This window comes from Mustela putorius, unplaced genomic scaffold, assembly GCF_011764305.1.
Source record: "Mustela putorius furo isolate JIRA1106 unplaced genomic scaffold, ASM1176430v1.1 tig00003942_pilon_pilon_pilon, whole genome shotgun sequence".
In the NCBI taxonomy this organism is placed as follows: Eukaryota; Metazoa; Chordata; class Mammalia; order Carnivora; family Mustelidae; genus Mustela; species Mustela putorius.
The window spans coordinates 14,194,994-14,221,284 of record NW_025422087.1 but is presented as its reverse complement, the minus strand read 5'-3'; the positions used below and the strand labels follow the sequence as shown (position 1 = coordinate 14,221,284).

The window sequence follows — 26,291 nt, the reverse complement described above, 5'->3', positions numbered from 1 at the left end:
TCATCAGTTAATGAATGTCTTGGCTATTATAAATAATTCTGTGATGAATATGGGGTACAGATACCTTTTTGAGATAGTACTTCATTAGGGAAAATATGCAGAATTGGAATTGCTGGATCATTTGGTCCTTATATTTCTAATTTTATGAGAAACCACCATACATTTTCCATAGTGGGTGAACCAATTTACATTTCCTCCAATGGCACATAAATTTCCCTTTTCTTCACATCCACACCAAAATTCATTTCTTGTCTTTATGATAATAGGCATTCTGACAGGTGTGCGGTGGTATCTTATTGTGATTTTGATTTGCATTTCCCTGATGATGAGAAGTGCTGGGCAGCATTTCATGCACCTGTTGGCTATCTGTGTGTCTTCCCTGGAATATGTCTATTCGGGTCCTCTGCCCATTTTTTAATAATAATAAAAAAACAACAACCTTTTTTTTGCTATTGAGTTGCAGGTGTTCTTTATGTATTTGGGGTATCTATCCCTTAGTGGATTCATGGTTTGCAAATATTTTCTCCCATTCAGTAGGTTGCCTTTTTATTTTGTTTATGGTTTCCTTTCTTGTTCAGAAGCTTTTGGTTTGATGTAGTTTCACTTGTTTATTTTTTGTTTCCTTTACTTTTGGCATCTAATCCAAAAGTTATTGCCAAGACCAAGTTTACTGCCTTATGTTTTTGAGTAAGAGTTTAATGGTTCCATGTCTTATGTTCCAAGTCTTAAATCTATTTCAGTTGGTTTCTGAGAGTGGCATGAGATAGAGGTTCAGTTTCATTCTTTTGCATGGGGATGTCTAGTTTTCCCAGCGTCATTTATTAAAGAGACTCTCCTTTCCCCATTGTATATTCTTGGCTCTTTTGTTACTGATTGGCCATATATGTGTGGTTATAGTTCAGGGCTATTCTGTTCCATTGGATGATGTGTTTGCTGATGTCATACTGTTTTGATTACTACAGCTTTGTAATACAGCTTGAAACCAGGAAGTGTGTTTTCTCCAGCTTTGTTCTTCTTTCTCAAGATTGTTTTGGATACTTGAGGTATTTTGCAGTTCCATACAAATTTTAGGTTTTGATCTATTTCCAGTTGAAAAAGGTCACTGGAATTTTGAAAGGTTTTATATTGAATCTACAGATGACTTTGGGTAGAATGGACATTTTAACAATATTAATTTTTTCAATCCTCGATCATGGATTGTCTTTTCATTTACTTGTGTCTTCTTCAATTTCCTTCATTAATGTCCAAAGAGTTTTCGGTGTACAGATATTTCACCTCTTTGGTTAAATTTATTCCCAAATATTTTATTCCCTTGGTGTAATTATAAATGGGATTGTTTTACTTCTCTTTCTGATAGTTCATTGTAAGTGGGTAGAAATGTAACTCGATTCTCTTGTATTGACTTTGCAACTTTACTGGACTCCTTTATTAGGACTACCAGTTCTTTGGTGGCATCTTTATGTCTGCATATAATATGTCATCTGCAAAGAGAGACTGTTTTATTTCTTCCTTTCCAATTTGGATGCCTTTTGTTTCTTTTTCTTGTTTAACTGTTCTCACTAAGACTTCTACTACCATGTTGAATAGACATGAGGAGAGTGGACAACCTTATCTGGCTCTGAATCTTAAAGAAAAAGCTCTCAGCTTTTCGCTATTGTGTATGATCTTAGCTCTGGGCTCATCATATGTGGCTTTTACTATGCTAAAGTAAAGGATTGGTAAGCTAAGTAAAAAGGTATCTGCTATCTTAAGACCCAAGATTTGTTTTATGATTCAAGTACTAAATCATTTAAATAGAATTTTTATTTCCAGAGCTTTACTCCCCCAATTCTTCTTCCCCCAACAAAATTCCCAAACTTGCTTGACTGCACCTATAGTATACAGTGATTTTTTTTCTTGATTACCATAGTCAAAAGAAATACCTCACAGTTAATTTAATTAATTTTTAGATTCAAAGCAGCTTAAAGGTATTTTTTGTCTTAATGAACTTGGTAGCTTATTTTTAAAATATATACAAATAAATTGAAAGGAATTTTATATCATTCTTGAATAATCACCATTACTTACTAATGGGACATGTGTACCTATGGTGCACTGCACAACTTATCAGACCTTAGAATCAGATAGGATACTGTCAACTTTGTTTCCTATATCATGTTTTCATTTAGTCCTTGCTTTTTTATCAGAGCAACTGCTTAAACCTAGCTTTGCAAGAATGAGAAATCATCAATATGATGATTATAATGTTTAATGGTCTAAGGTTAAACTTGTCAACTACTTTTGAGCTACCAGTTTGTTTGCTGTCTGACACATGACACATATCCCTCTGAATCTTTTTAAAGTTTAAAATGTTTTGCAGTGTCCTGTAAGGTCTCTATGGGGCCTTGGGACACCCTGGCATACAACTTGGGAACTGTAGCCCTAGAATCATGATGCTCCCAGAGTTGTTTAGAATCATGTGTTTCCTACTTTACTTTTCTATTTATGTTCTTCCACCTCTCAGTTTCACTTTCAAAGACAGTTACTAGAAAGTAATAATGACATACTGAACTTTTGGGTAATGGTTCATCAATACAACATATTTCTTTGGCAGTTAAAAATGGTAAACAGTTACACTTCTGCAGTAAAAGGAATATGTGAATATATATCAAATATAAAGTATTCAGTAAAATTCAAGTGGTGTTAGTCAAATATATCAGCCTCTGGGCTCCATTTTCCCTAGAGGCTAAAGGAAATTGTCACATTTAAATAAGGAAATTTATACTCATGCAGAATTTCTTAAAAATTAACTTTTCTTGAGAATCAAAGACATTATGTAGTCAGGACAGTTATTTTTTAATGAACAGAGGTTTCTTTAGAAAAAAATAACTCAGAAGATTGAAATTTCACATTTATCATAGGAAACTTATGCTTGCTCTCTTCTCCCCAGGGTCAGTGTCTCTATTCTCCTACAGTTTCACAATTGTGGTGTTTCATATATAAAAATATTTATGTATGAATATGTACTACCAGGCTTCTGGTAGGAGAAAGGGGGCTCTGAGGTAAAAAGCTGGCTAGAAACATGCTCTGGTTGTTTCCCTGTTTAGAGTGCTCCAGAACGGACAGCACATAGGGAGAGTCAAGGCCTGAGGTAGGGCTGCGCTCCGGCGGAAGGACGAGAGGAGCAAAGCCCATCCAGGAGCATGAAGCCCAAGGAAGTTAAAATAATGGGAGGGACAGTGTAAAAGAGAAGGAAGAAAGCATAGGCATCGGGAACTCAAACTGACAGTTTGCCCAGAATGTCTATAAATCCCAGGAAAATGAAAAGTCAGATTTGACGAAATTTGAGGTAGAGAATGAATTTCCCTAGAGGTAGCCGTGTGATGAGTTATTTTAGGCAGAGTGGTAACGGGATCCACTTACCTCGTCCACTCAAAATCCCCCACACTGAAGATGCCTCTCAGCAATAAATCTCTCACAATGTCTCTGTGGTGTACGCAGAGTGTGAGCAGCGCTCCCAGGACAGCCTGCGTGCGGGAGTTACTGGTGTCCAGCATCACCAGCTCTGCAATCTCTTCTAGGTGACGGACCATGCTGCTGTGGACCTTCTCCAACTCTGGTCTTGACCGAGAACTCCCAAAACATTTGATGCAGTCATTATAAAACATGATCTGGCTCTGAAAAAGTAAGATATAAAGATGGTCATTGAAAAATAAACTTTATAAGTTAAACCAGATGTTTTCATGATGTGTATGTGTGTGTGAAAAAGAGCATACACATTTGAAAATGTGTATGAGAAAATGTGTTTGAGATTCAGACACTGAATTTTATTAATGCTCATGGCCTTATTTTTGAATAAATTGAAATATATTTACCACCAATAGTTCTAGTTTCAAAGTCTGCTATTATTAGCAATCATCACTAGACTGATAACATCACTAGCAATCATCATTAGACTAATAACCCAGGACAGTAATAATGGTAGAAAACTCCAGCATGAAATTAGGACCATGTGCTCAGTTGAAACCAGAAATACTCTTTTTAGAGTATGTTGTCTATAGTCATAATTTTCAGAAACTCTGTATGACTTCCATCATTCAAGCCATCTTTTGACACTCACCCACTCCATAAGCGCCAGAGTTTTTTTTAAGAAGGCTGCTGGATTAATGTCGCAGTGACCTGGAAGTCAGTGGAAGGGACTTCCAGGAGACCTGCAGGTTTCCAGCCCACAACTGGGTGAACTGGGATTGCAGTCCCTAGGATAGTACCTACTGAAGGTGGAGGGGTGCAGTGAGTTCGTCTTGGGATATCATGAATTTGAAGTGCCTATGAAACACGTAGGTAAGGCTATAAAGAAATAAACATCAGAATACTTAGCCTAGGGGTAAGAGTTATAGGGGTGGGACTTTCTTCCAGAGCAAGGTAAGAGGGGAGAGAATGTGGAACCTGATGTATCAGTCCATGTTCTAGGCTGCCTGCAACAGAAACAAACTCTTTCTTATAGGATGTGGCGGGTCAGCAGGTGGAAAGAGACCATGGCCTGGGTCTCTCGGGAGTGGGCAGGAGTGAGTCTGGGCCGGGCAGCAGGAAGCGCTGTCAAGGCCACCGCACTGCTGTGTTTGAAGCATTTATTCAAGATTCACAGCCTCAGAGGCAGCATCCAGCAGGCCAAGTCCCCTTGCTAGGTGGCGTCAGTGCAGGTTCTGGGGAGGTAGCCTGCAAACCAGATCTCTCTGTCCTTAGATGGCTGGAAGGGAACCGTCCGTTGCTCTGGCTTAGATAAACCTGCGCTGAAATTCTCAGTGGCCGGAACATGCAGGCCTATTATCATCCCCACTCCCCCAGAGCCATCTGCTGGGAGAAGGCTCCTGGTCCGGTTCCACATGCAGAAGCACAGGAGAAAGGGACGTTGTCAGCAGTACACTGGGATGGGAAATTAGCAGCAGCCTGGACAGACAGGGGAGAAACTGGCAAAATCTATTCAACGATTCCAGTTCAAGCCCATAAGGAACCGCTTTTTATTCAGCATGTTTGGAGGACTGGGGATGATCTTCTCTTCACAGAGCAGATCTGATGATCTGGATGCCTGGCCAACCACAGGAATGTCTAGGCTGATTCATCAGGACTTCACTGCCTTTGTAGACCACAGCTTATATAAGCCCTTGCAGCGCAGGATCTTCGAGTACTTTATTAATATTTAGTCAAGTGCACAACAAAGGGAACTGGGGAGATTGGACATCGTTATTTGTGTCCATAACCCTAGGTTCTCAGAGATGTGACAGTTGTGGTGGGGCAAGGCACAGTGAAAAGATGTGATGTTATCTTTAAGTTTAATAGAGAATTTAATGAAGTCAAAACTGCTTTACAAACACTTGAGGAGGATAACTCAGGGGACCAGGGCTTCTTCCTGCATCAGTGCAGAACCACTGTTCCCAAGGTACGTGGGACTCTCATCACCAACAGACGTTATTGGAGTTTGCAGACCTCTCTAGAGCATTTTAAAATGATGACCGCTCACTGTCTCCAAACAAAAGTCAGTCCAGTTCCCTCTCTGCTCCCTTGGCTTCCATGATGCCTCTGGCATTCTTCTTCATGGAGCCCCTTCCTTCATCTTTTTGTTACATGGGGCTGTCCCATGGGGTCTTTCCTTGTCCTTCTATCATTATACATGGTCTACAGGGGAAATTCCCTACTGTCCTGGCTTGAACCACTACTTCCCGAGTTGTTCTTCTCAAAAGAAAACACATGCTTTGGCTTCCTTGCTATCATGCATACCTCGTTTCTCTTTCACCTTTGAGGTCCAGAACAGCAACAGTTAATGCACAGAGCCTGTGACTATGTCACCTAACAGGGCAAACGGCACTTTGCAAATGTAATTAAATCAAGACCCACAGGTGGAGAGAGTATTCTGAATTATCTGAGTGGGGCCAATATGACCATATGTACCCTTAAACTTGGAGAACAATTTTTGCCATGTGGGCAGAGGGAGGTCTGACTGAAGAAGAGCAGACAGATGCAAACAGGGCTGGCTTTGAAAATAAAGGAAAGCCAGCGCCTCTAGAAGCCAGGAAAGAGAAAGGAAGGGACTCTCCCCTAAGCCTTCAGGAAGGAATGCAGCATTCAGGAAGGAATGAGCCTGCGGACACTTTTATTTTTGCCAGTGACACCATGAGGCCTTCAACGGACACAGCTGCGAGCTAATATACACGTGCTATTTAAGCAACTAAGTTTGAGGCAACTTTTTAATGACAGCAGTAGAAACCAAATACAGTGCGGGATATCCTTGAGATAATAGAGGGATATTCCTGAGGGATATCCCTGAGAAAATAATTTGTGATTTATTTTCATTCAACATTTTATTATGAAACAATTTTAAAACAAACCATAAAAAAGCTGAATTATAAAACAAATACCCAGATTCCCACCACCTATATTCTAAGCAATTCTTTGCTAAATTTACTTTCTCGTCTATCTATCCAGTTTTCTATACATCTATCTGTCTCATTTTTTGGTGCATTTCAAAGTGAATGACACATATAAGTACCCTTCATAATGGTTTCTTTCTAAATCTTTGCTTTCTGGGCAGTAGAGCCACAAACTAACTCACCACCGTGAGGACCACTTGTCCTGGATGAGACACTACCCATGTGGAAAAGATCTGGCGGTTCCAGTCCTCGACCCCTTGACTTAGAAACCTACAAACAAAACATTTTACTTCTATTATTACGTGCAATCACAGGGGCCATTCAATGATCAAGCATGACGAGGTCACGAGGGGATTTTCCTTTAGGATCTCTGGTTTTTAATTCTCACTTAGGTATACATATGGCACCAAATGTCAGAGTTACTAGAGCCTTACTGATTTATGCAAATGCATATTCTCTATATTTTCCTTTAATGTCACCAGCACTTCCCCAGTGGGGCCACTGAGTTTCTGGGTGGTAGAACTAGAAGGGGGAGATGACACATATTAACTTTGAATTTCTAATACTATCAATGACAAAATCAGTACTTAAAATGATTTGAAACCATCAAATAAATTTTAGCAGTAAAGCCCCATATTTAGCTTTAAAAATTAATCATAAGGAAAAAAAATAAGATTCATGAAAAATATGCAGATGTTTTTATTTAAGATCAAGTTAATATGTGCCAACGTATATGTCTGCATATTGTTACAACTAAAAACACTCCGAAGTTTTAGTTTCTGTATAGTCACATCGATCAATCATCTTCACATTTCATCACTGATGCCATGTGTCAGAAATTCTTGACACCAAACTTCACTCATTTTCTTCTACTTTGACGGCTTCTTTTCTTTACTTATCATCTTAATTTAAAATTTAGTTTGCTTTTAAAATAAATATTGGTTCTTCTAATTTTTGCTGTAATTGCAAATGGTTTTTAGTAATTTTTTAATTATTTTCTTATCACTGCCACTGTGGAGAAATATGTTTATAACAACTTTCTGTATGTTTCAAAACAACATTAGTGGCAAATTTATGTTTTATCAATTAAAATGACCTTTTATTTTATGTCTTTGTTTTCTTTATCTCTCAAACAACATGTAGTTCCATTTCTCTTTTGACAAAATCTTTTAATTAAGATCTTACTTCTATTTTGACACTTAGCCCCGTGTTTATATTTGTATACACACACAGAGCACACACACTATATTTTCTTTATTTTATTTCCTCCAGCGTTTTGGAAATATTTATTCTGATTTTTTATAGTCTCTTGGGAGAGAGTGAATCAAGTTTCTGACTTAATAATCCTGTCTTCATTGTGAACCATACTCCTTCAAATGATAGGTAATATATGAATACTATGTAATGATATATATGTCAATTATATTCTACACACACACACACACACACACACACACAGAAAACACTGGAACACACAAAAGTGTGCTCCGGGGCATCCACAACTTGAAAAGTCTCTTTCAGATGGCAAGCAAATTGGGATTGAATTCTAGAAAGAGCAGACCCACCAAAGAACACTCCTGCCAAGTTTGACAACCACAAGAGGGAGGCAGGGGTGGCTCTTCGGGGCGATGAGGAGAGAGCTTCCTAAGCAGGGAGTGCAGTGGCCTCTGCCTGTTCCCACACCCCCTGCCCTATTGCAGCTGCCGATGACCACTGTGAATGGAAATCTCAGAGGGCCTCTGGGGCTGGAGGGGGAAGCAGAGGAGGGCCTGCAATTACACCACACATCCTAACACACGGCGGGAAAGACAGAGGAAGAAAGGAAAGTGGAGAGAAGGGAAGAAAGGAACCAAAGTTCATCGACACTGGCATTTTCTCACAAGAGCGGTGTCTCTGAAACAGCGCTGGAACCCACGTGCTGGGGATGGGACAAAGGCAGTTTTCAGCATCCAGGAGAAGTGGAAAGAAATGTCCACACCCGGGAAGATCCGCCACTCCCAGACTGGGCCTGTGCACAGTCCTGTCCCCGGTGGCTGCGCAGGCCACCTGCTGCGATTAAACACAAGAACCCGCGGGGAGAGAAAGAGGGAGAGGGACTCGCTCATCTGACTGTGAACGACAACCCGTGCAAACACAAACCCGGGGAAGCAGGGCTAGCAAAGCTCATGCAGCCACAGACAGCTCCCTTCCTAGTTCCAACACCCGGCTGAAGCTCTCTGGGGTCAGGGGCATCTCACAAGCTGCTGGTATCTGGCAATCACTCGGCCTGCAGGCAGCGTGACACAGGAACATGAACACGTTCTGCTAGGATCAAACACCGCCAGGTCCAGCAGTATTTGGTGAAAGCGAAAGCATCTCCCCAAAGGGAATAGTGCAAGTATGTACAAAAGCTAAGAAAAGGCTTCCAGATAGAAGACACTGTTTTGCCAAGTTTAATGTGTTATGAAGGTAATACCTCACCATTCCATCCTGTGTGAAAACAAAAACAAAGCTTTTTCCAAAACCAGCATCAAAGGGCAACCCCAGCTCCGCTGTGTCCTCCAATCCCAAACAGCTGTCCCCAATCTCTACCCAGCTGTAATCAAGCCCCACACTGCAAGGCCCCCCTGAAACCAGACTGCCACAGCTTGACACACATTCCAGTTTAACCCTTCCTTGCCTGGGCGCTCTGGGGCCCCAGCAGGGCTTCTGCTTTACCCCATACACTCAGCTCTGTCTTAGCAACATGTTGTTTGGGTGACATTTGGGGGAGCTAGCATTCAAGAAATTAGATTTGAACTTAAAATTAATTCCATTCAAACTAGCCTGCAAGTAAGAGGGCAAAAATAAAAATATTTGCCACTCACACATGCTTTCTGGAAAAAATCACCTGGAAATGTATATAGCAGAAGGAAAACAAACTCTAAAATGTGAGACCTATGAATCAGTAATGAATCAGTAATGAACAAAAACAAACCAAACCAAGAACCTTATAAGACTAGAGAATTACTGATCCATAAACAGAAAACTAACCCCATTTGGAATAAGATCCTGCATGACTATAATACAGAGGTGATGATGGAGGGGTTTTATGCAGTGATCCAAGCTCATTGCAGACAAATCAGAGCCATTTACTATAGGCTTTGATAAAAGTATGTTTCACTTTGTACATTAACATTTTAAAGAGTATTCACTAGAAAAAAGGAAATGTTTATGACTTTGGCATGGCTGCCCCAAAAGATATGAAGAAACTCAATATAACAATAAATGACACCCCCCTCCCAAGACATACAACGGCATGGGGAGCAGTGAAGCAACAGGACACACTGCAGATGAATGGTGGCTCAAGAGTTCAGTGGAGGGACGCTTTGCAGACACGGGGGCAAGCTTCAGGGAGTCAACAGGTCTGGTGACACAGTTATTTATTAGAAATAAATGCTAGAAATAAAACAAGGATAAGGACAAATCCACTTTTAGAAAAGGAGAACATGTTTAATACAGTTTTCCAGAAAATAAAGTAAGTGGACCGAGAAAGGAACAGGAAAATCAAGTGGAGTTCAACCTAAGGAAATCTGTTATTGTAGTCATAACAACCACAGATTAAAGGCAAAAGAGTATTTGGGGTTCTCAATTGATTAATTAAAAAGTCTTTGAATGAATTAGATGTCTTTTATTATTAAAAACTTTGCAAACAAGAAACAGAATTAAACTCTACCTCGATGAGGGGTATATTCCAGAAATTCAAGCATCATAAACAAAAGACAAAACGTTAGAAATGTTCCCAGTAAAATTAGTAAACAAAGAAGGATGCTGTCAACTGTACTTTTCAACACTGCACATAATCTGTCATCCTAAACAACAAGGAAGAGATTTTTTTAAAGAAAACTGTAAAGAAAGAGAAATAACTGTCATTAATAACAAATGGTAAGACTGTCTGACAAAAGTTCCAGCACAACAAGTGAATATTGGTTTGTTTCTCAAGTGCCCGGATGCATCTTTCAGGGCTCCTTGCCCTCACACATGAGACACAGGCTCTCATCACATCACTCCAGGTAAGAGCTGGAGCCAAGGAAAGCCACTGTAGTTATTTATGTAAGTAAGTAATAATCTGCTCTGCTCCAGAAGCCTTGTATTGGCATTCAAGTTCAAGTTCATAAATATAGATCTTAAAACCCCAAGACCAATAGACAGCCCCTCTATAACCAACCACAAATAACTAGAAATGTATAAGACAGCTCCAGTCAAAGTCATTGAAAAGTTCATGCTCTGAGGCTCTTTCCTCACTCTAAACAGACTGGAAGGTAAAAAGGAGAACACTACAGAGCCTGGGCCAGCAAGTAATGCAAGGAAGCAGAAATGGGCAGCTGAAGCAGAAACCCAGCAGCTGGGCACTGGGTCCTTCGGAAGCAGGCAGCAACATCCCGCCATGCATTCAGCTCCTGACCCTAACCCTAACCTGCTTGAATGCAGTCCCTGATCATGCTTTCCAACTGCAAAAATGCCTCTTTTCCATTCAGCCACGTGCTGTCATGTTCTATCAAAGCCCATTTCATAACAGACTTTACTCCATACATTTCTGTAGATACTTCCCACTTGGATTCACAGATAATTGAACAAGTTTAAGTATATATACATAATATGATTTTAGGATTAAAAATTGTACTCACTTTTTCAGCACATCAAACATGCTTTTCTCTACATTCACCAGCCACTGTTCCACGGCACTTCTTACACGAATTTTCCTACAATGTTTTAAAAAATAATTTGCAAACAGTCTTTATCAATGTTTCTTGATAAGGCTGTAGACTAACTTTTCTACACTTGTAACATTCATATGCCAAAGGACCACAATTCTCTAACTTTTGTTTTTTTTCTAGATCTCAATTTGGAAAGCTATGCACACAACATATCACATAACTTTAGGGAATTCTGACATCGAAATCATGAACTTACAAAGTTAAGAGGTTCCAGTAAAACATGAGCAAACTGGGTAAGTTGTATCACAGAGATTTCTTGTATTCCTTACTGGGTCTTTTAAACAGCCAGCTGAGGTCGGGGTTGAGTTAGGGACTCCAGTGGACGGGAACACTGGGACGCAGCATTTTTTAATCCAATCCCATCAGGAGCCGCGTGCCAAAGGCTGGCTGGCAAACTGGACCTGTGTGGTGGCAGGACCCAGCAGACCCACGAGTCCGGCCTGGAGCCGTCCACAGCCAGAGGCGCAGCATTAACGACGACAAGCAAAGAGTAAATTTCCTTCCTAAGTTTCTATAATAAAACCCCATGTTGGCATTCAGGATGATGCCAAGAAATAGAGACATGAAAAAATAAAATTCTGCATAGGTACATTATCTCTGAAGAAACAGTTTGCTTAGCAAACTTCTATGAAATATCAGACAGTTCCAAGCTGAGGTTTTAAACAGGGATGTTGTATAGAGTCTAAAGGCTTAGTTTAGAACACATGTGTCATACTTGGGCAGCAGAAGAGATTCCCCTTCAGCAGATATGAGCATTATCACAGCAGGAGGACCGATTTCTTGTTTCCATATGAGTAATTGTTTTATATTTTCAAAACACTTCACAAGATGAGGCTGTGGACCAGAAACAAATGCCAATAACACTATAAAATTCTGACCTGGTTGGGAAAGAATATCACTGAGCAGAGAATAGTAATATTACCTGTACAGACTCGGGATTTCTGCTATCAGCTAGAATATCAAGGAGTTCAGCATTGCTAAGAAAGTAAAATCTTGGGAAAATCCTTCTTTTGATTTCAAGGTAGTCCTGCCCAGAATCAAAAGAAATTGCAGTTCATAATGTATGTTTATTCATGATTATCACAGCCTCATCTGGGCTTACATTTGCACACAAAAAGCATGATATTGAAATTGCAGTATACATAGCAGCACTAGTAGAAATAAGGACCCATGTTTAATTAATTCTTAAATTGCTAAATTAATTTTAATAAAGCAAAACTAAAACAAATGAAAGTATGACCCAAAAAACCCCACCCGCGAGCACACGCGCCCACAGACGCCCCGCTGCATGTGGGACCAATGGGATCGCCGGCATTGCCTTCCCACACGCTTGCCTTTCTGCTGGTTTCCCAGTCCTCGGGGAGTCAGTGGTCACCTCACAACCCGCTATGCACACAGCCCCGCCAACCCCAGTCCCGCCCGCTGCTAGTTGCACTCACAAGGGTCTTCACTTCCTCTTCTCCAGGCAAGACACCTGTTTCCACAGCCCAGGCAAGCCATCCTGTGTCCCCGATCACTCTCCTACACTGCAAGCTCTCCTTTGCAACAGGCTTCCCTTTTGCCTCTCTCTCATTAAAAATAAATGCAAGCAGCCCCCTCTCGCACTTGGTTTTCCTCTAGCTACTGCCTACTAGCCCGCCTCCCCTCCATGGTCACAGTGGTTGAAGAGATCACCTATAAACTTGGGGCCTTAGCTTACGCATCTCTCAGCCACCCCCGTGCCCTGCCATGCCGCCCCACTGCCAAGGATGGACTGGGAGCTGCTCAGTCTTCAGGCCACGTGACATCTCGCCATCTCGCATCTGATGGCTGGCTCTGTCCCTCATCCTGCCTGGGAGGTCATGCTCCTGTTTTTCTCCATCCCTCAGCCAACTGTGTACCGTTTGCTTTCAGGCTCCCTCGTGGTCCCCACACCTTAACGCTGACATGGCGCGTATTGCATTTCTGTTCCACCCGTCCTGCCCATCCTGGGCTGCTGGCTCTGTGGCTCCTGTCACCTCCCTTTGCCCCAGAGCTGTACACCCGAATGTTGACTGAAGAGATTTTCAACAAGTACAACACGTACTTGTTTCTACACAAGCTTCTCCTTCCTACTTCCTCTCTGCAGTGTGCACCCCTTCCACATGGGTGGCCAGGCCAGAAACCTCGACACAAGCCTGGATCTCCTTCCTCTCTCCTCCATGTGTCATCTTTCATCCTCACCACTATCTTAAGTTAGTCCCCCCGGATTTCTAGTCCTGCAACTGGTTTCTTTTTCTCTGTTCTCACTGCACTCCCATCTACACATAACTCCATGCTCCCTTCTAGGAAGACATTTCTAAATCAAATAATTTCACTCTTCTGTTCAAAATCCTTCATTGTGATATTCTAGGCCCTCTGTCATCTGCCCCTGCCTCCTGGGGAGTCTTACCTTTCCCGACTTTCCCATTTGCAAACTAGGCTTCACGGGTACCATCTGGTTTAGTACTCCAGAACATGCCATGCTTGCTCATGGCTCCAGATCTGTACTTCCCCCTTGCTTAGGACGCTTTTCCTATCCACAACCACCCACACACCCTGACCCTTCTAACTGCCCAACTCAGACATTCTTCCAAAACCCAGCTGAATGGTCACTTCTCCCAGGCTGGGTTAATCTCTCCTCTTTCATGTGACTGAACCATCCAAACCATCACAGCATACAGTATATGCTGGTATCTCTCTAACTTGGTTCCTATGACAGACCTTGAGTTCTGTGATAGAAGGGAACTAACTAGGGAGTACCAGCATGTAAAGCAGGTGCTCAACACAGGAATAAATGGAAAATTACTGGTTGGTAATGAGGCTTACTAATAATGCAAAGATATGCAAGAATTAATCAGAGGGCTTATCGCAATCCTACTTGGTAAACTTGCTGTTACTAACGAGATCATGGATTCATATAGCAGAGGAAGGCTGTAATTGCCATATATGCCTATTCTGGAGGGGTCATCACAACCACTGGGACTTGTGTTTAACAAAGAAAAGATATGAAAACCTGGAAAGAGATCTTAATGGTTTATGAAGTGAAGCGAATATGTTCACCACAAACCTCAGATATTAAAACCCAGTATTTAAAAATATGTACGTCTAGCTGACAATTTAATGTTTTGGCAATGTTTAAATATATGGAATCAATAACATAAAATCATCAAACAAGGGCCTCTGGGGACAATGGTGGAGTAGGAGGACCCTGAGCTCACTTCATCCCCCCACATAAACCTAGATCACACCCATAATAGCATAAATGACTCAGAAAATGACTTGAAGACTGGCAGAACAAACCCCACAACTGAAGGCAGAGAAGAGAAGACGCCACACTGAAGATGAGAGGAAGGGCAGAGAGGCAGCACGGAACTAAAAGGACTTGTGGGTCTGTGGGCAGAAGAGAGAGACCCACAAGCCCTGGCTGGGGTGGGGGGTTAAGGGGGCAGAGAAACAGACCCTCTCACAGGGGCCGGCATGGAGAAGATGAATCCTCCTAACATTTAGCTTCGAAAACGAGACAGGTCAAATTTTACAAGTTCTTACGACCAACAGGACTTAAAACCTGGAATTTTAAACATCAGTGGCTCAGCTCTGGGAGAGCTGGGAGGGAGAGAGGAAATGGAGTCCGACTGTTAAAGAGAAGAGACCCACAGAAATACAGCACAGTAGCTGCAGTTTGAAAAATGCCTGGGGCATACAAGAAGGAATAGTTTACTCTCCTCAGAGCCTTTCCCAGAGGGACAGAGATCAGTGAGAGACTTCTCTAGGAACCAAGGAGCTAATGGTATGGTTTCCCTCCCCTAGCCTAGACACTCTGATAAGGCTGGAAAGAACTTGCCAATAGCAACCCCCTCACTCTGGTGTGAACACAGCCCCTCCAGCCAGACCTCAGCTCTAGGTCCCCTCTCAGAGCAGATGCACACAGACTTTACAAGCACCGCACCCCTGCCCACACGCATGTTGTGGATCCACCCCTCTCTGACAGGTCCTTGGCAGGAATGCATCCAGAATGCTGCCACAAGCCCGCCAGGGTGCAAGCAGCCCAGAAGGGGCCAGCCCCACACCTGGGGAGTGTGCAAGCAGCCCAGACGGGGCCAGCCCCACACCTGGGGAGTGTGCAAGCAGCACAGACGGGGACCAGCCCCTCTACAGGGAGAGGGGAGGAGAACCACAGGCCAGTGACCCCAGCAGTGGGCTGGGGATGGGCAGCTGGTCTGACTGCAGGCCCTGCCCACCACCAAAAGCTCAGGGGACAACACAGGTTGTCCCCTGGTTGATGAAGTAGTTTGGGACTACTTCATCTCTGGTAAACACCTGGTCTGACTCAACTCAAGCCCAGGGCAGCCCTTGACCGGTCCACTAATGCCACAGGGACCAGACTCTGCCCACAACAGGCAGAGAGCCATCGTAGGCAGGACTGAAGGCAAACACAGCTCTGCCACAACAGGAAGGTGCCTATAACACACAGGCCACACACCCTGAAGTACCAGGCTCTGGGGGCCAGGGGACACTGCACAGCAGGGCCCTGTAGACCCTCTTCTTCATAAAGCCACTACCGTCAAGTGTGAGAGAGAAATAGATCCAGAGTCGGAAAAGGGGGACAGAGGAATATGCCCAAAATGAAAGAGTGGGACAAAATCACAGCAATAGGCCTAAGCAAAATGGAGATGAGTAACAAGCCTGACAGAGAATAAAAGAAACCATCATAAAGACATTCACTGGACTCGAGAAAAGAGGAGATCTCAGTGAGACCCTCAACAAAGATAGAAAACATAAAAAAGAACCAATCAGAGATGAAGAACTCAATAACTGAAATTAAAAGTACACCAGAGGGTATAAATAGATAGAGGAAGCAGAAGAACAGATCAGTGACCTGGAAGGCACTTAATCAAAAGCAATCAAGCTGGACCTGCAAAAGAAAAAATAATAAAAAATGAGAACAGGTTAAGAAAACCCAGGAACACTGTCGAGCATAAGAACTCTCACTTTATAGAGGTCCCAGAAAGAGAAGAGAGAGAAAAAGGAGGCAGAATATTTATTTGAAGAAATGATAGTGGAGAACTTCCTGAATCTGGGGAAGGAAACAGAAATCCAGATCCAGGAGGCATAGAGAGCTCCCAACAAAACCAACCCAAGGAGATCTGTACCAAAACACATATTGAAAATGGCAAAAAACGGTGATCAAGAGAGAATTTTAGATGCAACAAAAGTAAAGATTTGCATATAAGGGAAACCCAGAAGGCATCAGCTGATTTTTCAGCAGAAACTTTGCAGGCCAGAAGAGAGCAGCATGATAGATTAAAAGTGCTGAAAGGAGAAACCTGCAGCCAAGAATAGTCTATCCAGCAAGGCGCTCATTCAGAACAGAAGAAGCGATAGAGTTTCTCAGACAAACAAAAGTTAAAGGAGTTCAGGACCACCAAAACAGCCCTCCATGAAATATTAAAGGGGACTCTTTGTCTTCTTTGTTCTTTTAAAAAATTTATTTATTTTCATTTAAATTCTATTAACATATATTACTGGCTTCAGAGGTAGAGATTAGTGATTCAACAGTCTCATTATATCACATGCCCTTTTTAATTTCCATCATCCAGTTACCCTATCCCTCTACCCCTCCCCCAGCAACCCTCAGAATGTTTCCTATGCTTAAGAATCACTTATGGTTTGTCTTCCTCTCTGATTTCATCTTGTTTTATTTTTTCCTCTCTTCAATAGGGACTCTTTGAATGGAAAGAAAAGACCATAATAAGTAGGAATAAGAAAATTAGGGACCTCAAAAGCATTAAAAATAAGTTTATATATACAACTCAGTCAAGGGACTCACAACATAAAAGGATGTACAGTATGACACCATATACTTAAGACATGGGGAGGAGTAATAATTTAGTGCTTTTAGAATGAGTTCAAACTTAAGCAACCATCAACTTGATATAGACTTCTATATGCACAAGACATTATATACAAACCCAATGGTAACCACAAATCCAAAACTGGTAATACATATGTGAAAAGTAAACAGAAAAGAATCTAAATATATCACTAAAGAATGCCAGCAAACTGAAAGAAGAGAGAAGAGAAAAAACAGAGAACTACAAAAACAACCATAAAATGAGCAACAAAATGGCAGCAAGTGCATACTTATCAATAATTACTCTGGGGTGCATGGGTGACTCAGTCCTTAAGTGTCTGCCTATGGCTCAGGTCATGATCCCAGGGTCCTGGGATGGAGCCTCACATCAGGCTTCCTGCTCGGCTGGAAGCCTACTTCTCCCTCTCCCATTCCCCCTGCTTATGTTCCCTTTCTTACTGTGTCTATTTCTGTCAAGTAAATAAATAAAATCTTTTAAAAAATTACTCTGAATGTAAATGGACTAAACATTCTAATCAAAAGACACAGGTTGACTATGGACAAAATGGATAAAAAGCAAGACCAACCAATATGCTGTCTACAAAAGACTAATTTCAGACTAAAAGACATCTGCAGATAGAACATGAAAAGAGAGAAAAACAATTCATGCAAGTGAAAGTGAAAAGAAATCTGGGGTAGCAATATGTATACTGGATGAAATAAACTTTAAAACAAAGACTGTAATAAGGGACTAAGAAGGATACTATAAAAAGGGGACAATCCTACAAGAAGATACAACAATTGTATTTATTTATGCATCCAACATAGGAGCACCCAAATACGTAAAGCAGCTCATAACAAACATAAAGGAAATAATTGATAGTAATAAAATAATACTAGGGGACTTTAACTCACCACTTACATCAGTGGATGGATCATCCAAATGGAAAATCAATAAGGAAACAGTGGCTTTGAATGACATATTGGGCCACATGGATCTAACAGATACATTCTCAACATTCCATCCTAAAACAGCAGAATACACTTTAAGTACACATGGAACATTCTCTAGAATAGATCACATGTTAGGCCACAAAACAAGTTTCAACAAATTAGCAAAATCAAAGTCATAAGATGTATCTTTTCTGACCACAGTGGTATAAAACTAGAAATCAACCACTTGAAAAAATCTGAAAAGAGCACAGATAACATGGAAGTTAAATAACCTGCTACTGAACAATCAAGAAACCAACACGAAATAAAAAAAATACATGGAGACAAATGAAAATGAAAGCACAATGGTCAAAAGTCTTTGCAATGAAGCAAAAGTGGTTCTAAGAGGAAGCTTATAGCAATACAGGTCTACCTCAACAAAGAAAAATATCAAACAACTTAAACTTACACTTAAAGGAACTAGAAAAAGAAGAACAAATAAAACTCAAAACTAGTAGAAGGAAGGAAATAATAAAGGTTAAAGCAGAAATAAACAAAACAAACAAACAAATAAAAACCCCACAATAGTACAGATCAAGGAAACCGGGAGCTGGTTCTTTGAAAAGATCAACAAAATCGATAAATGTTTAGCCAGATTCATATAAAAAAGTGGGGGCTCAAATAAACAAAATCAGAGATGAAAGACGAGAAATAACAACTGACATTGCAGAAATACTAAGGATAAGAGAATATTATGAAAAATTACATGCTTAACAAGTGAGACAATCTAGGAGAAACATATAAATTCCTTGAAACTTATAACCTCCCAAAACTGAATCAAGAAGAAATAGAAACTTTGATCAGACTATCAGCAATGAAATTGAATCAGTAATAAAAAAAAAAAAACTCCCCAAAACCAAAAGTCCACGACCAGATGGCTTCACAGGCAAATTCTACCAAACATTTAAAGAAGAGTTAATACATATTCTTCAAACTATTCCAAAAAATTGAAGAGGAATGAAAACTTCTAAATTCATTCTATGAGGCTATGCAGCATAACCTTGATACTGAAACCACAGAAATATACTATAGAGGCAGAGTATTGTAGGTCAATATCTCTGATGAACATAGATGCAAAAAACCTCAACAAAGTATTAGCAAACTGAATCTAACAATACATTAAAAAAAATCATTTGCCATGATCAAGTGGGATTTATTCCCAGGATGCATCTGTGCTTCAATATTTGCAAATCACTCAACATGATACATCACTTCATAAGAGAAAGGGTAAAACCATATGGTCCTATCAAGAAACACACAAAAAATCATTTGACAAAGTACAACATTCATTCCTGATAAAGACCCTCATACCTCAACATAATAAAGGCCATATACGAAAAACCCACAGTTAATATCATCCTAAATGCAGAAAAACTAAGAACTTTTCCTCTACAGCCAAACAAGACAGGGATGTCTACTCTCACCACTTTTATTCAAGATAGTACGGGAAGTCCTAGCCACAGCAATCAGATAAGAAAAAAGGAATATCAGGTATCCAAATTGGTAAGGATATTTGCACAATAACATGATACTATACATAAAAAGCTACTAGAACTGATAAATGAATTCAGTATGGTTACAGTATATAAAATCAACATACAGAAATCCATTGTATTTCTACACACTAAGAATGAAGGATCAGAAAGAGAAATTAAGAATACAGTCCCATTTACAAAAGTACAAAAAATAATAAAATATCTAGGAATAAACTTAACAAAGCAGTTGAAAGACCTGTACTCTGACTAGAAACTATAAGACACTGATGAAAGAAATTTAAGATGACATGAACAAATGGAAAGATAGTCCATGCTCATGGACAGGAAGAACAAATACTGTTAAAATATTTATACTACTCAAAGCAATCTACACATTAATGCAATCCCTATCAAAATACCACAGCATTTTTCACAGAATGAGAACAAACAATCCTAAAATTTGTATGGAACTGCAGAAGAACCCCAAAAGTCAAAGCAATCTTGAAGAAGAAGAACAAAGCTGTAGGCATCACAGTCTGAGATTTCAAGATATATTACCTAACAGTAGTAATCAAACAATATGGCACTGATACAAAAAGAGACACATAGAGGGGAGCCTGGGTGGCTCATTCAGACAGGTGTCTAAGTCTTGATTTTGGCTCAGCTCATGATCTCAGAGTCATGAAACGGAGCTCTATGTCAGGCCCCACACTGTGTGGAGCCTGTTGGGGATTCTCACTCTCCCTCTGCCCGCCCTTGCCACTCATGCTCACCCTCTCTAAAAAATAAGACGCATAGATCAATACAACCGAATAGAGCCCAGAAATAAACCCACAATTATATGGTGAATTAATCTTTGACAAATGAGGCAAGAATATGCAATGGGAAAAAGATGGTTGCTTTAACAAATGGTGTTGGGAAAACTGGACAGCAACATGCAAAAGAATGAAACTACTTTCTCACACCACACATAAAAAATAAGCTCAAAATGGATTAAAGACCTAGATGTGAAAACCTAAACCCATAAAAATCCTAGAAGACAGCAGAGACAGTAATGTCTCCAACATTAGCCATACTCGCTTCTTTTTAGATATGTCTCCTGAGTCAGGGGAAACAAAAGCAAAAATAAGTGGGATTACATAAAAATAAAAAGCTTCTGCAGAACAAAGGAAACCATCAACAAAACCAAACAAAAACCTACTGAATAGAAGATATTTGAAAATGACATATCTGATAAAGGGATAGCATCCAAAACACATAAAGAATTTATATGTCTCAATACCAACCCTCAAATAATCCAATTAAAAAACAGGCAGGAGACATGGACAGACATTTCTCCAAAGAAGACATGTAGATGGTCAATAGATACATGAGAAGATGCCTAACATCATCAGGGAAAGGCAAATCAAAATCACAAAATATTACCTCCCACCTCTCAGAATGGCTAAAATCCAAAACACAAGAAACAGCAGGTGTTGGTGAGGATGTGGGGAAAGAAGGAACTGACGTGCACTGTTGGTGGGAATGCAGACTGGTGAAGCCGCTGTGGACAACAGTATGGAGGGCCCCTGAAAAACTGAAAGAACTACCATATGATCAGTAATTCCACTACAGGGTATTTACCAAAAAATATAAAAAACACTCATTCAAAAAGATACATGCAACCCTATGTTTACTGAAGTATTGTTTGCAATAGATTATGGAAGCAACCTAAGGGTTCACATGGGGAATGGATAAAGAAGATGCGGTGTGTATATACAATGGAATGCTACTCAGTCATAAAGAAAAATGAAATCTTGCCATTGACAGCAACACGGGTGGATTTAGAGGGTATAATGTAAAAACAAAGTCAGTCAGTCAGAGAAGGACAAATACCATATGATTTCACTCCTATTTGTGATTTAAGAAACAAAAAAAATGAGCAAAGGGGAAAAAATAGAGAAACCAAGAAAACAGATTCATAATTACAGAGAACACACTGCAGGTTATAGGGGGTGGTGGGGAAGGGGGAAATAGGTGAAGGGGCCTTGATGAGCACCGAATAATGACAGAACTGTTGAATTATTACATGGTATCCCAGAAACTAACCTAACACTTTATGTTAACCATACCAGATTTAAAAGAAAATAAAATCATCAAACTATTCTATTTCAATTTCTGCTGATTTTGTCAGTTTTCTAACAACCATAGTGCTAATGTGAATAATTAGCTCTCACTCGGTACTTTCCTTGTATCAGTTCTTGTGCTCTAAGTGCATTACCTCATTTAGCATAAAGCCCCCCCAGGTAGGCACTACCATTATTCCCAGTTTAAAGATAAGGAAACCCAGGCACTTAAAAAATTTGTTATTTTGTCTAAGGCCATTTAGATTGGTGTATGCACTTTTTTTTTTTTTTCGTTTTGGTAGTTTTTTTCATTAACCCTATAGTTGGCAAGAGTTGGAAATACTGTTGACAGCCAGAGGAAAGAAAATCTGCACCAAAGTGTTTCTGTTGTCCATTACATTCCCTTTTGAAGATTGATTCTCCACTTTAACGACAGTTATGGTTTTACCTCCAGACTTTTCATTATATAGTCCAGACTTGCATTGCAATTTTGCAGAATCTCAAGGACACCTGAAGAGGTGGTTATTTGCAAAGCATCCAGTTTGTTTTGTATTTTTAACATTATTTCTCTCCACATGGAAATCACATGAGAGAAGAGTTTTGCTTCTGCTGGCAGCTGCCTTTAGAAAGAAAATTAGAGATAATTTTATCTTTTGAAGGTACCATAATTAAAATCTGTAATCTAAATGCAATTTCCACAGATTATTGTTCAATTTTTAAAATGCTGTGATGTTTTATTTTCGCTCATCATTAGTTGAAGATATTTTGGAGTGTTTATTATGTGTGGTGATGTGTATGGTAGGCAATACTAGAATAAATCAGACCTGCGTCCATCATTTAACAAGACTATACTCATTGAGAGGTGTAAGATAGGTATATACAAGTTGTACATAAAGTAAAAGTGACCTGAGTCCTAGGAAATGAAATAAAACAAAGGTTACTAAAATTCTAGAGGACACGGGATCTGGAGAGAGCTTCTTGAGAAGAGGGTACTGATCTTCTTGAAGAAGCCATTTTTGGCATGAGAACTGCCTAATGTGCCCTCGAGGGCGACAGCACCTGTGGTTGAGAACCAGTGGTCCGCCTGTGTGCTCTTGTACTTCTCTGCTCTGCTACTAAAAGCTGCTTCAGAGCTTGCCAGAGAAGAGGCAAGTCCTAGTTTCTAATGCCCCAAACCCCAGGGCAATACATGTCAAGTTCTTCCATGAGCCACCTTCACCCTCTGCCCCCAGCCCCGCCATTTTCCCAGTCCCCACTCTGGGCAATGGGCCTAAAACTGTCTTCAGCACAGTAAAAATCCTGCTAGGGAGGAGCCTACAACTTCCCCCTGTTGGACACCCTCCCAACACTCTCAGGAGGCTCTGGTGTGACCTCACAGTGAGCATGGCGGGAGGGAACGGGCAGCATCCTCTTTCACACATTCTCTTTAAACAAGTCTCCCTGCTAACGAATCTCTCTTCCTCTTCCCCTTTTTTACACCCCTGCCCCCGGTAGCAGAGCCCCCATCCTTCTCTACTAGTCAAAGGCAAGTCCATTATAAACTCATGTCTTCTTTTCTTAGCACTCTTGTACAGGACTCCAGCAACCCTTCATTGAGAATCCCCTTTGTTCTCTCACGAATCCGTGAAGAACAACTTGGTGACATTGGGAACTAAGAGTCTTATCTGTCCATCAATTAAGAAATCTTTAGGAAAGAGTAATGTTGAAGTTTAAGTTTAAGGCAGTAAGTTGTTATAACCGCAAGGGATACATTCCTTAGGTATGTGGTTTCACCTCTGGGAGTCATTTCTTCAATAAACTCTCTAAAATAATCCACCTTTGGACGCAGGAATATAATCTGAACCCTGCAAAGTAGTGCTCGCATCTTAACAGTTTTCTTTTCTGAACCTCTCCTAGCTCCCCTTTGCCCCTAAAATAAAATTTATAACACTTAACCTGATATTCAAGGTCTCCTATTATCTTCTCTAATACACCTTACAAATACACACTCTAGGACTTCCTACCCTATATGAGAATGGCTCCTAGACTAGTTTGTGTGATATACGGTCAACACTCCAAATTCTGTCCAGGTAACACATGTGTCACAGCTTACACACTCTTAAGACCGCTTTAAAGAGAGGCCAATGAATTGAAGGCTCTGAATAAAAAGAAAAGGGACACTTTTCACCAACTATCTAGGACCTCTGTTCTTTCACATGGTCCAAAGAAACTACCATTCGTGTATGAATGTTACTAAAAGCACATTTATTATTCATATCAAAACCACACTAATATTCTAGAGCTAAATAGACACACAGTATTGTGGTTTAGGGATTACATTGACCTGACACTCCTTTCCCAGTCCTTCACAGTTTTATACCAATAACTGAGAAACAGGACTTTCAAAAAAAATTATGCTTGCAATCTTTCATGAAAAAAATTCAGATTATCCTCCTGTGCCCAAAGGTGGATTATTTTAGAACGTTTATTGAAAAAATGACTTCTCAGGGATTATAGGCAATAAATACCCACCATACATTTTTTAAACCTGTTTAAGGCTTTTTTTTTTTTTTTTACCTTTGTATTTCTACAGAATTAAAGATTGGTTCAAGATAAAGCCAATTTCTTTGACAATTCATCCATTCCTCAAGAGTGTGAGAGAAGAGAGTCAAGTTCTGTTCCCACTCATCCACAAGATCCTGAAAGATGAACACATACATAAAATCTAAAGATTCATTTAGTAAAATAAACTAAATATTTTAGTAAAAATGCTGACGTCTAAACTGATTATCAGTCACTGACATACACTGTGTTATAGAGGGTAGGATAAATAAATGTAAATCTAATTATAATATTTAGTTTTGGGAGACATGCAATTTTCTATTTTATTATATAACATACAAATATTTTTAACATATGCATTATTTTATTTTTTAAAACTTAAATTCAATTAATTAACATATAATGTTTTATTAGTTTCATAGGTAGAGGTCAGTGATTTATCAGTCTTATCTAACACCCAGTGCTCATTTCATCACATACCCTCCTTAGTGTCCATCACCCAGTTATTACTCCATCCCCCGCCTCCTTCCCTCCAGCAACCTTCAGTTTGTTTCCTATGCTTAAGAATCTCTTATGGCTTATCTCCCTCTCTGATTTCATCTTGTTTTATTTTTTCCTCTCTTCCCCTATGATCCTCTGTTTTATTTCTTAAATTCCACATGAGTAAGATCATATGACAATTGTCTTTTTCTTATTTCATCTGGTATAATACCCTCTAGTTCCAACCACATTGTTGTAAATGGCAAGATTTCATTTCTTTTGATGGCTGCATAGTATTCCATTGTGTATATATACCACATCTTCTTTATCCATTCATCTGTTGACAGACATCTAGGTTCTTTCCCTAGTTTGGCTATTGTGGACATTGCTGCTATAAACATTGGGGTGCATGTGCCCCTTCAGATCACTACATTTGTATCTTTAGGGTAAATACCCAGTAGTGCAATTGCTGGATCGCAGGGTAGCTGTGAATATTTTCAACAAATATTTTTTTGGTATGTATATTCTTTCAGTCCTTTCTTTAAATATTTTTGTACTTAAGGACATGTAATATCTCTAATCATTTACATCAATGCAACTATACTGTACACAGTGTTTTGCAACTTCTTTTTTTAATCTCATTGTGTTTTAGAGAGGTTTTACATCAGTACTTACAGGTTTTCTTCATTCTTTTAATTAAAAAAAAGATTGTTGGATATAAATCTTTTCCCAACTTGTATGTTTATTAAAGTAAGAGGAAAATGGTTAAAAATCAATTAGTCCTAAAATCCTTGCAAACCAATAAACTGGCCATCCCATAACTTGGGCCCCTCAAAGGGAGCCATGTATAGCCCATTTAGGTCTCCTTCCTGCTATGTGTCTCCCTATTTAAAATCTACTCTATGTTTCAATAGCTTTATTGAGGTATAAGTGACATACGGTAAGATGGCACTTTTAAAAATACACGATTTCATGTTTTGACATCTGTTTCTGTGAAGCAATCACCACAACCAAGATCATGAATATATCTATTACCTTGGAAGGTTTCCTGTGCCCTGCTGTAGCCCCTTCCTCTAGCCCCTGCCCATTTTTATCCTTAGGCAGCCACTGATCACCTGCTGAAACCAAAGCTTAGTTGGCATTTTCTAGAACTTTCTATGAATGAAACTGTACAGTGTGGACTCTTTTTCTGGTCTGACATCTTTACTCAGCATAGTTATTCTGAGATCATTCACGACTCAGCGTGTGTCACTCTTGTTTCTTAACGCTGAGTAGTGTCCCGCGGTGTAGATGCAGTGATACGCTTGTCATCCAGCAGGTGGCACCGGGGCTGCTTCCTGCCCTTCACTACTACCAATAAAGCTGCTTTCAATATCCAGGTGTCAGCACAGACTTTTGAGTGGAATGCCGACATCATGTGGTAGGTCTGTCCTTCTAACTTTTAAGAAACCTTTTAAGAGACTGTAACGTTGCGAGAGGTCCCTGTTCTGCTACATCCTCGCCAACAATGGGGCTGATCCATCTTTTCAGGCGTTCCATACAGTGTGTAGTGGTACCTCACTGGGATTCTAAACCTTCCCCTGATGGATAATAAAGTGAAGCATCTTCGTATATTTATTTTCCATCCAGATATTTTCTTTGGTGAAATGTCTGCTTCAGTCTTTTGCCCATTTGTTTATTGGTTTTTTTTGTTGTTTTTTTTTTGT

The 26,291-nt window shown here is 40.1% G+C and overlaps 1 protein-coding gene across 1 annotated transcript in view; it reads right to left on the bottom strand.

The window, feature by feature from the left end:
• The window catches only part of DNAH14 (dynein axonemal heavy chain 14), a 333,925-nt gene that overhangs the window by 206,144 nt on the left and 101,490 nt on the right, over positions 1-26,291 (bottom strand). Inside the window, exons 22-28 of the mRNA XM_045069521.1 lie at positions 24,121-24,242; positions 22,013-22,184; positions 12,063-12,167; positions 11,856-11,974; positions 11,051-11,125; positions 6,587-6,674; positions 3,403-3,656 (exon numbers count right to left, since the gene is read on the bottom strand). Of these exons, the coding sequence (XP_044925456.1) occupies positions 3,403-3,656; positions 6,587-6,674; positions 11,051-11,125; positions 11,856-11,974; positions 12,063-12,167; positions 22,013-22,184; positions 24,121-24,242 (935 nt within the window). The remainder of the gene's footprint in view (positions 1-3,402; positions 3,657-6,586; positions 6,675-11,050; positions 11,126-11,855; positions 11,975-12,062; positions 12,168-22,012; positions 22,185-24,120; positions 24,243-26,291) is intronic.